At 53.0% G+C, this 10,394-nt stretch overlaps 1 protein-coding gene across 2 annotated transcripts; it reads right to left on the reverse strand.

Annotated features, from left to right (window-relative positions):
* Nucleotides 1–5,871: 5,871 nt before the first annotated feature.
* Nucleotides 5,872–9,171, reverse strand: LOC125542645 (uncharacterized). 2 transcript variants are annotated; one of them, XM_048705762.2, is made up of 3 exons: nucleotides 8,438–9,171; nucleotides 6,990–7,410; nucleotides 5,872–6,890 (listed from the first exon to the last, which is right to left on the reverse strand). In XM_048705762.2, exons 1-3 carry the CDS (start codon nucleotides 8,684–8,686, stop codon nucleotides 6,187–6,189), a joined length of 1,374 nt encoding a protein of 457 aa, XP_048561719.1. In that variant the 5' UTR covers nucleotides 8,687–9,171; the 3' UTR covers nucleotides 5,872–6,186. The 2 variants fall into 2 exon arrangements, with proteins under 2 accessions (XP_048561719.1, XP_048561718.1); XM_048705761.2 differs by having other exon boundaries at nucleotides 5,872–7,410.
* Between the last annotated feature and the right edge of the window lie 1,223 nt (nucleotides 9,172–10,394).

A 10,394-nucleotide genomic window follows, 5' to 3' on the forward strand; every position in this document is an offset into this window, starting at 1 on the left:
AGCACAAAGTTATACACCTCTGCAAGATTGGTTGTCATGTGGCCATACCTAGCTCCATGTGTGTCATGCAGCAAAGACCAATTCATTGGAGGCTCTTTCTCTATCCACTCAGAAAAATTCTTTATTGCCCTTCCCTTCTTTCTCTTAGTATTAGGAGGGTCAATTGCTGGCAAGTCACAAAGACCAACTGGCTCCTCTAGCTCCGCGACGAGTGCTGCTAATTTAACCTGATCTTCTTCCATTTTCTTCCTTGCACGGACCTGCTTCTTAGTAAACTCATCTAGTTTTGACAAAATAAATTCGTATTTCCGCTGCTGGCTCTGCTTGCATAATTTTTTGAACAAGTTCATCAACCGCTTGTTCTTGAACTGTGAGAAAAAATTAGCCCCAAGATGGCGCATGCACCACCGGCTCTGCAAGTCCCTCCAAGGTGTTGGTTCGTCATCTGCTGGATTACGAAGTGTCTTCACAGCCTTCAATATACCAGCATGTCTGTCATGAATGACACACACGTTTGGTCGGTCCTTCACGATGGCAATTTTCACTTGGCGGAAGAACCATACCCAGCTGAGAAAGTTCTCACCCTCCACAAATGCCATGGCAAGTGGGATGATTTGATTGTTCCCGTCCACACTAATAGCAGTCAGGATTTGCCCTCTATACTGACCGGTCAGGAATGTACCATCCACAAATATAACAGGAGGACAATGCCGGAAAGCTTCGATGCACATAGCAAAAGAGAAGAACACTCGTTTCAACACCTTGAAATCTGGTATACTCAGCAACCTCATGTGTTGTACGTTCACATAAGTGCCGGGATTCCTCTCCTTCAGTATGCCCAGGAGACGGACAACATTATCATATGAGTCGAAGAACGTCCCAAACCTTTCCTCCATAGCCTTCTGCTTAGCCCTCCAAGCCTTCCCATAAGGAATGACATAATTCCATCTGACCTTCACTGCTGTCTGGATGTGTTTTGCTTCCATATCTTTCTTCTCTACTACCTCAGTATACATGAGTTGCGCAATGAGACTTGAAGTCAGGTTCGGATGCTTCACCAGCAGGTTCTTCCTCACACAATTATGTGGGACGACAATGGTGACAACCCAGTGGATGTCATACTTCGGCACGTGCCCGTGCACCTTCCCAGGACAACTTGTTTCAACACATTTCACGGTATAGTTTGTTGGACTTGATATGTGTGTCCGGAAAACCCTCTGCGTAGACATAGCCCACTTTATCACCGCATACTTCAATTTTTTCTTTGTATCAAACATAGCCCCTATCTGTACTTGGTTCAGATTATACTGCCATGGAGTCTCATGGCCATCGTTCACCGTAAGGCCAGTGGATATGTCCTGCTCCCATGCAGAAGGAATCGGTACCTCCACTTCATCCTCAGAATTTTCAGAATCCAGTTCCTCCACCAATCCATCCTCGTCCTCTTCCTCCATCACCCTCTGCATTTCATCCCCTTCCTCATCCCCATCAGCAAAACCGGAACCAGCTAATATTATCGACTGGCTACTCTGCCCAGTATCAGGACCACAAACATTGTGTGGCACGTAGTCTGACTCTTTCTCGGGTTGGCTAGCATCCACATCTTGTGGCTGTGACCCGGATAAAACAATCTCGTTAGCCACTTCACTGCCTTGGCCGGGTTCATACCCCCTGTGGAGTTGTACGGCATTCTCCTCCTTCGGTACAGGTTGCACAAGTGCATATGGGTGGATTCTTCGGTCTCGGCAGCGTCTTAACAGGGAGAACCAATGTTGGCTCCTATCTACTGGCATCAACTCCCACTTGACATTTTTACAAGATTTGGTCCACAATGCGTGAATACTGACGGAACATACTTCAGGATCCAGCCCGAAACTAGTTGTCAACCAGTACTTCAATTGTCTAATGTCCAGTCTGTCCGGGTCTGCTAGTGTCATGACGCCATTTTTAAACTTGCTAAGATCAACTCCCAACTCATTATATCGAACGTTACCAGCGCCGTAGTAAACATTCAAATTTACTGATTCAGACATTTTCACCTGTCAGACATTGTCATCTTCTCATTAATCACAACGAACACTAATATTACCCGCTACACTAACTACGCGCTAAAATGCCACCACAAACATATTAACTCTAACTAATAAACTATACAATTTAGAGAAAATTTGTTACGCCATGGTTATACCTTCGAAGCGTGCGTCTCTTCCGGTCACCGGCACCGGCCACCGGACAACGGCAGCGCCGCCCACTCGACGGCCGGAGGTTTAACTCCGGTCACCCCACAAGCTGCTGCTCCTCCTCACCACCTCCTCCTCCACAGCTGCTGCTCCTCCTCACCACCACCTCCTTCCCAACCGGACCTCCTCCACCCCACCATGGCTCCTCCCCCAAGCGCACAAAAAACTAACCCATAACGAAAAAAAACCATAGGCCGGTGGAGAATGCTATGATCTATCTATTCTGTGCCTTGGTTGTGTAAATGAGTGCAAATTGGAGGAGATCAGGGAGGAGACGCGAGATCTACAGAGAAGAACGAGAGGAACGAGAAAGAACAGAGGCGAGCAAGAGGAGGAAGGCGACGACGGGATCGGCCTTATCCAGACCTTTTCGGTCTAGGCCTGGCCGAAAAGGTTTTCGGCTGCGGGCTGGCCGAAAACGGCCCATTTTGGTCTAGGCCTGGCCGAAGCTACTATTTTCGGCCCACCCCACCCCGACGACACCTCTTCGGCCCAACTGAGGCTCATTTCGGCCTAATGCTGGACGAAAAGTCCTTTTCGGCCTAGTTCCGGCCGAAAACTACCACTTCGGCCACCACAAGGCCGACAGGGTCATATTTTTGATATTTTGGCAGTGGGTACTATAGTTTCAGAATTAGCTATAAAAAAGGTCATAGTTTTGAAAAAAAATCCTGGATCTACGCACAAGAGACAACGCTGACGAAGCACTGCGCGGTAGTACTAAGGCCAACTCCACCGCGCGACCCCATTCTGCCTGGCCCTGTCCGTATGAGGTAAAACGGACAAACAAGGCGGCCCAGCGCGCGAAGGCCCGAACGCATCTGGTCCATTTTATGTCCGGGCCGACCCATTTCAAACGCATCTTTGCGTCGGGTTTGGATCGCCGCGGACATCGAACGGACGCGCTGCTCGTCCGCGTCTGGCCGCGTGGCGGGGCGGCCACCTACCTCCCGCCCGCCAACATCAATGCGCACGGGTGGCAGACCCCACTTGTCATCGGCCCAGTGGAAGGTCGCCGTCCTTCTTAAATGAGGAATTCGTGGACCGGTCGTCGTCCACACTGTCCCACTCCATCCAGCGGCCTCCTCGAAACCCGACCGCGCTAAACCCTAGCCCCTTCCTTGTCGAGCTCGCCGGCCGGCCACCCTCGACGCCATGGGCTTCTGAAACCGTAAGGGGAAGCACGACAGCAGGGCCGGCTCCTCGTCGGGGCGCCGCGCCGGCTCCAGGAAGCACGACCGCGAGGCCGGGCGTCGCGCCGGCTCCGCATCACCACCACGCCGGGCCCCCGCGCCGACGGATTTCTCCATCGCCCCCACGTCCGCCGGCGAGCGTGGCCGGTACTACGTCCGCGCGTCGGTGTGCCGCCGTTATTGGGAGACGAGGACGCCGCTTCCCTGGAGCGACGTCCACCTCCCCAACAACTGGCACCTGTCCGTCGATCGTGTGCCGATCCCGCCGGTCCCGGGGAGCGGCCGTGCAGGCCGTGAAGAGATCGCGCGCCGCCGCCTCCTCCTCCCCGACGACCTGTACTACGACCACAGGTATGCCCCCGACTCCCCGCTGTGGGACACTTGGCTCCAGGACGAGCACGACGTGCAGCGCGCGTCCTACTTCGCCGGCACCGTGTCGGGGCCGTGGAGGCCACGTGCAGAGGCGCGCGGGCGTACGCGGGTGCGCGGCTTGACGCCCACGCCATCGCCTTCCCCGTCTCCGTCACCACCTCCCCCTCCTCGCATGACAGCGGAGGAGGAGGCCCGTCTCCTACAGCGTGTCATGGACGACTCCATGAACACGCACGACGAGCGGCAGTGGGACGGCCTGGAGGAGGCCATGGCGCTCTCTGCCGCCGGGGACGTCGCCTTCCCGGAGGAGGCGATGGAGGAGGACCCGCCGGCCGCGTTCCAGCAGCTGCTGGGCCAGGGGTGGGGCTGGTCCTGCACTGCTCTGGAGATGGCCGCCGGCGTGGGCGTGAACTGGTACCCCACTCCGCCGCGCTCACCGGAGCGGGCAGCGTCGCCACGGGAGGAGGTGGTGCAGGCACCTCCGGCCGTCCAGCCCGCCCCCGTCCACCACGCACCTCCGGCCCACGTGCGGACGCCGCCGGCATACGTCGACCTCGTCAGCGACGACGACGACGACAGCGGCGGCCAGTGAAGATGGCGACGGCCACGGCACCGATGGACGCGGCAGGAGCGCGCGGGAGGAGTTTTTTTATTTTGTTTTTATATGTTAATTATGAAACTGGGCCTTTTAAGTGGCCGTGGAAACTGGGCTGTTTTGTGGCCGACCCCTATATATGTTTTATGTTTTTTAAATGCGTTTACTTACTTTTTTAGTTATTTCATTCCATTTTTTATATTTTTTTTATTCATGTCCACTCCGGACACGATTTGAGGTGCGGCCGCGCGATTCACGCATGCACGACCTATCTAACAAAGCCGGACACAGGCGAACCCATCAGCGCCTCAAACGGACAAGATCCAGCCAATCCGGACGTCCGTTTGGGATCGTGCAGTGGAGTTGGCTTAAGCATTCTCGGCCCGGATCAGAATGATCGGTCGGTGCGCAACGCCCTGACATCCATGCGGTAGACGCTGGCCGGGGGGGCTTGATCGGGATTTTGCAGATCGAGTGATCATTGCTGTTTTTACTGCCAAACTCTCCGTCTTATAATATACTATAAAATAATTTTGTAACCCATGTAGAGCACCAACAGTCGGACGTCTCAAACCAGTTTCAAACATCCGAACGGGCGGACCGGTCACTGACGGGGGAGACGAACGCCCGCCCGCCAGCTCCGTCAGAAAAAATGCGAAGGAGCTCCGGTTTGGGCTAGAGCAATCTGTGCACGAGGCGGCGCAGACAGTGGCTATGCTGAAGAGAAAGCAGGACCCCACTGTCCGAAGGATGAAGGGCTTCATCGATTCCTCCTCCCCCTCCTACGACATCACCTACGGTGACGGGCTCCGACCACCCACTGCATGGTACCGCCGACTACACGGACGCCTACAACAGTGTCGCCGCCCGGAAAGGGCAAAGAGATGAGGAAGTGGTGAAGCTTCGCTGTTTCTTCATCTTTCTTTTTAATTATTATTAGTAATCTAGTTTAGAACTTTGTCCGTCGGTTTATGTGGACTTACTGTGATGATCTTTTGGTGGTCGAAATGTTGCTTATAAGCGTTTCTATGTTCGTTCGACGGTCTGCATAGTTTTTATTCACGTTGCATGCTCGTCTGCACGCGCCCGCGGACTTATAGAATGCCGGTTTTGGCAACCGCGGCTGTAAATGCTCTTAGCTTGCAAAACGTCTGGGAGGGAGTAGTTCACAGACCTTGCTCTGTTTCTTAACTCTGTATTCGTGTGCGGATTACATATGTGCCTCATTTTTGCTATGTGCTGCGCGTTTTCCAGGATGAAGGCGAGAGTCGGAACTCAAAACTATTGTCCTGTCGTAGAACACTAATGCAACGCAGATGCTACTCCATTTGAGTACTCTTAAGTGCAAGAAAAGAACATCACTTGTGTAAGATACATAGGGCTGGATTTATAATTTCGGATTAGTTAATCATGCATAAGTGACTAATTGGAACCAGCCAAAATATTCCACACAGGCACTAAAAGTCATCACTAGATAAAGATTTCACTTTCAGAAATTTCACCATTATAGATAAAGATGAGGGCTGTCAACCTTTGCATATATCCACATCCTGTAACTTGGACAGCAGAAACAGGCCTAATTACACCCAAAAGAACAATCTACCCGTCTGTCACTACACGCTCCTTTCTTAACCTACTGTGATTACTCCAGACCAAGAACAGCGCGAGCAGCCAAAATGCCAAAAGAATTACCAGAGCACCATGGAAACCAGCCGATCGAGCTAACTACAAGCTTCCTCCATGTCTTTGTTCCCTCGCCTATCAGTGAACCCGAACTTGCTGCTGCCTACAACGCCAGCACCATCCCCTGAATCAGCACCGACCACCAGAGCACGGCGACCATGGCAGACCACGAGGAGGACGCCGGGAGGCTCGAGCTCGCCTCGGGCTTCCTCCCGCCCCCATCCATCCCGTCCCTCACGCCGACGCGGGGCGGGTCCTGCGCGTCCTTGCACACGGCCACGCCGGTCGGCGCGCCGCCGGCCGTCTCCGCCGTGCACAGGCCGGGGTTGTCCCAGGACGCGAACCTGCTGCCCATCCTCTGGTAGAACCGGGCCGAGAACTCCAGCGTGCCCGTCAGGTTGTTGCCGTTGAGGTACATCGCGCCGATGCTCGGCAGCAAGGCGAGCTTGGCCGGCACGGCGCCGGAGAGCCGGTTGTGGTCCAGCGCCAGGAACCGCAGCCTGGGCATCGCCGCCATGGACTCCGGGATGGCGCCGGCGAGGCCGACGTTGGACAGGTCCAGCGTCGCCAGGCTCGCCATCTTCTCCCAGCCGTGCTGCATCAGGGTGCCTCCCAGCAGCGGGTTGCTCGAGAGCAGCAGGTCCTGCAGGGCCGGCATGCCCAGCACGAACTCGGGGAGCCCGCCGGTGAGGCTGTTGTTCCGGAGGTCGAGCAGCGTGAGGCTCTCGAGGCCGGCGAGCTCCGGCGGGATGCGCCCCTCGAGGCGGTTGTTGCTGAGGTCCATCTTGAGCAGTCCCTTGAGCCCACCTAGCGACGGAGGCAGAGACCCGGTTAGAGAGTTCTTGCTCATGTCCACGATCAGCAGCTGCTCGTTGTCGAGGCGGCGTAGTTGGGGGTTGTTGTTACCGAGCGTCGCCGGCACGGGGCCCGACAGCCCGTTCCCGGACAGAACGAGCCGCCGCAGCTTCGCCAGCCCGCCGAGCTCCGGCGGCACGGCGCCGGTGAGGTTGTTGTCGACGAGGACCAGGGACTGCAGGCTGGCCAGGCGGCCGAGGGACGCCGGGATGGCGCCCGCCAGGCCCGTGTTCGAGCGGAACTCGAGCGTCTCGAGGGTGCCGGCGAGTTTGTCCCAGTTTGTCGCCGGGATCGTCGTGGGGTTGGACGCCGGGAAGCAGGCGTAGAAGGTGAGGCTCTTGAGGCGCCGGAGGTCGAACAGCTGGGGGCTGAACCTGGCGTCCGGCGCGCACTGCAGCGAGTTGTCGAGCACTGGACCGACGCTGACCACCGTTGGGTACCACACGCCATTGAAGAGGTCACATGACACCCCCTGCAGAAAACAACAGAATGGGGGTCCAAGAACCAATTATTGCACTGAATTTGAATATCGAATTCAGTAAAATTGAATGCCAAATCATCACTCAGTAAAATTGCAGGCAAATTGAGAAGTATTACTAACAAATTTGGATCCAATAACCAAATGTTTCACTCAAAATGTGATTCTGGTAGTACGACTGGGACTGTAAATAATTCCCAGCAGATGTAAACGAGGTTAAACTAAGTAACTGCGTATGAAGGTAACAAGTGTTAAATCGGTGAAAGTAAAAAAAAGTAGTACAGTACTTGGTACCAATAATTCTCCGGGCAAAGCAAAAGAGCAAGAGGACAGAGGCATGGGAAAAGAAGGACGAAATGGGATGCGTTTAAGAATACATTGACATTTCAAATCACAGATTCTTATCATGTGCGGGGAAAGAAAGTTGTTGCGCACAGGAGAAAGAAAATAAGCTCCCAAATTAGGCAACAATCGCGAGGCCGTAGGTCGAGGAACAGAGGTTTTCGTCTCAATCGTCCAAACAGTGGAGTACTGGTAGTAAATCTTGCATTTTCCGAGGAGAAACAGTTGAGGAACAATGGAGCAAACAGTGAGAGAGCTGCTGCAGGTGAAAATGGGATGAAACAGAGGGTGCACACAAGAACAGGGGAGCTTGGAGCGATGATACAGTGCTGAGAATTTGACGGGATCTTGGCGATAAAAAGCATGTTTGAGGAACGCTTGCTCGGAGCAATTCACTGTGCGTTCCCAAGATATAAGACGACTAATTGGATATACTGTGCAAACAATCGGGATCCTTTTCTGCAGCGATTTGTGGTGAATCTCAAGAGAATGTAATGCAGAACAGGAAAGATTTGACTGGGCATAAATCCATGAAAAAAGGGGGCAAATTTTGGTGTTTTACAATCCTCAGTTTGCTCAGAGTTGTTGAAGCTATCATTTCCCATGAATCAATCAAGAACCGAAGACGCTGAGTAAAGAAAAGGAGCTAGCTGTGGGGGAGACGAACAAGAAGACGAACCTGGATGGGAGTCTGGCCGCAGGGGTCAGGGAAGAGGCCGGAGCCGTTCCACGCCTTGCCGACGAAGCCCCCGATGGCGGCGTACAGGGCCGCCTTCTCCTTGTCCTCCATCGGCGCCTCCGGCTCCTCCGCCGCCACCGGCGAGCCCACCTCGTCCTCCCCTTCCGCCGCGCAGCCGGAGACGAGGAGCAGCGCCACGAACAGCGCGGCGAGGACAGGGAGCAGCCTTCCGCCGCGAGCACGCCTCATCGCAGCAGCAGTCCAGAAGGAAACTAACAAGAAGCTCTGCTCCTCCTCCGGTCTGCCTGCCCTGCTCGCTATATAGCCGCCATTGTTTGGCGCTGTCGCGAGCGACCTCCTCTGCGTTTCTCGATGCGGCTGGCCAGGAATTGAAGCTGGGGTGGGGAGGTGTGCCCCTTTTAGGTGGCAAATAAATGTGGGTTTGGCTGCGCAGAGACGGAGGCCGCGGCAGGCCGGGACATTCCTACGCAAGCCAAGGCCAGCTCAGTTCTTCTGCGCTGCGCTGCGCCGGGGATCCCGAGGCGGCGAGCAACGGAAAGGAGAGAGGAGGAGGAGCAGGGGACACGAGAGTGTGCTGCGTGTTGCGTGTTGCGGGTGGCTTTTGTGCTTGTGCTGGCGGTTTGTAGGAAAAGAGAGGCCAGAGGGAGAGAGAGAAGAGGGGACGGCGGTTTCTGAATTCTGATGATGGAAAGATGGCAACGGTGGTACTACAAAGAGAGGCAGAGAAAAGCTCTGCCCAATGGATTTATGGCTTGTGCAGTGTGTGTACGTGATCCTACTCTGCTCGGTTCAGATGGATGGGTACCTTAGCTTGGCTTTAGTGCACCAAAAAACAAATCTGGTTGAAATTTCAAAGAGAAAAATATGAGGGGTGATTAGGGAATCTCTAGCCAATCCCTTCAAGTTTAGGCCCTCTTATGACTCCTCAAACTTTAACTTGGATTTGAGGAGTTAACCAAAATGTGGTTCATAGCCGAAAGCTTAAATTTAAGTCCCTAAAACTTATTTTTAACACAGATTTAAATATAGACCGCACAATTCGATTCAAACTAGTATATTTTATGACACGGATTAGAGCATTTTCAGCCACGTATATCTAATTCGACCACTCAAACATCCGCGGACTGAGGTACAATTGCATTTGGGCGACGTCGGAGTGGATGCAGCCGAGCGGGAGAGAGCGGTGGATGCGAGAGAGGGGGAAATTATCATGATAATGAGTCGCAGCCGAGTAAATATAAATGGCGGTCGTGCGAGGAGTAAAATTACCCGAAGAGAAAGTCCAACCGACCAACCGAAACGAACGAGGAATTCATTCGCCTGTTGTCCATTTGAGTCAGCAGTAGAGAGCGACGTCCGGCCCTTGTACGTGCATTTCTGGGCAGTGCGCCCAACCGGTCGACCCATTTAGTTCGTATAAAACGTTTTTTGTCAGATTTTCTCATTTGGCACATTCTAATGATTTTACATCAATAAAAAACATTACATATGATTAAACAAATAAGTCAGACAATTTATAATACAATAAATAAAAACATGTAGTCTACAACCAAATGAATTTAAAATTGTAGCAAATACATTGAAGTAAAAGAGATGATAAATCTATTGATTTCCTATGGGAGTCCTTGTATTCTCAACCAAATCATCTTGAAGGTTAATGTGAGTTGCCTAATCATGCATTTCTCAACAAAATTTGTGCTTCCAAGCATCCCAGAAAGCCTCTCAAAGCATTGATCGATAACAGCTGGCAGTCCGGGTTGTATCCTCATCACTTGATTCTCTATAGTACTCCGGGCCAAATATTTTTACCACAGCTTTGCAGAAGTTGTACAATAACTCAAGGTTGCGACTGGGTTAGGCTAGGTTTTTTCTTTCCTTTTTAGTGAATGGCATAGGGAACCTACTTGTAAGATGTACTAATATGCGGGTAGGCGGA

The sequence above is a fragment of the Triticum urartu genome, chromosome 3A (genome assembly GCF_056163025.1).
Source record: "Triticum urartu cultivar PI428250 chromosome 3A, HENAU_Tu73, whole genome shotgun sequence".
Taxonomy (NCBI): Eukaryota; Viridiplantae; Streptophyta; class Magnoliopsida; order Poales; family Poaceae; genus Triticum; species Triticum urartu.

Excerpts from the sequence above, each read along its gene's own strand:
- LOC125542645 (XM_048705761.2), bottom strand. The coding sequence starts at position 8,686 with ATGAGGCGTGCTCGCGGCGGAAGGCTGCTCCCTGTCCTCGCCGCGCTG. Across the intron at positions 7,411-8,437 it reads GCGGCCAGACTCCCATCCAG|GGGGTGTCATGTGACCTCTT; the intron begins GTTCGTCTTCTT and ends TGTTTTCTGCAG.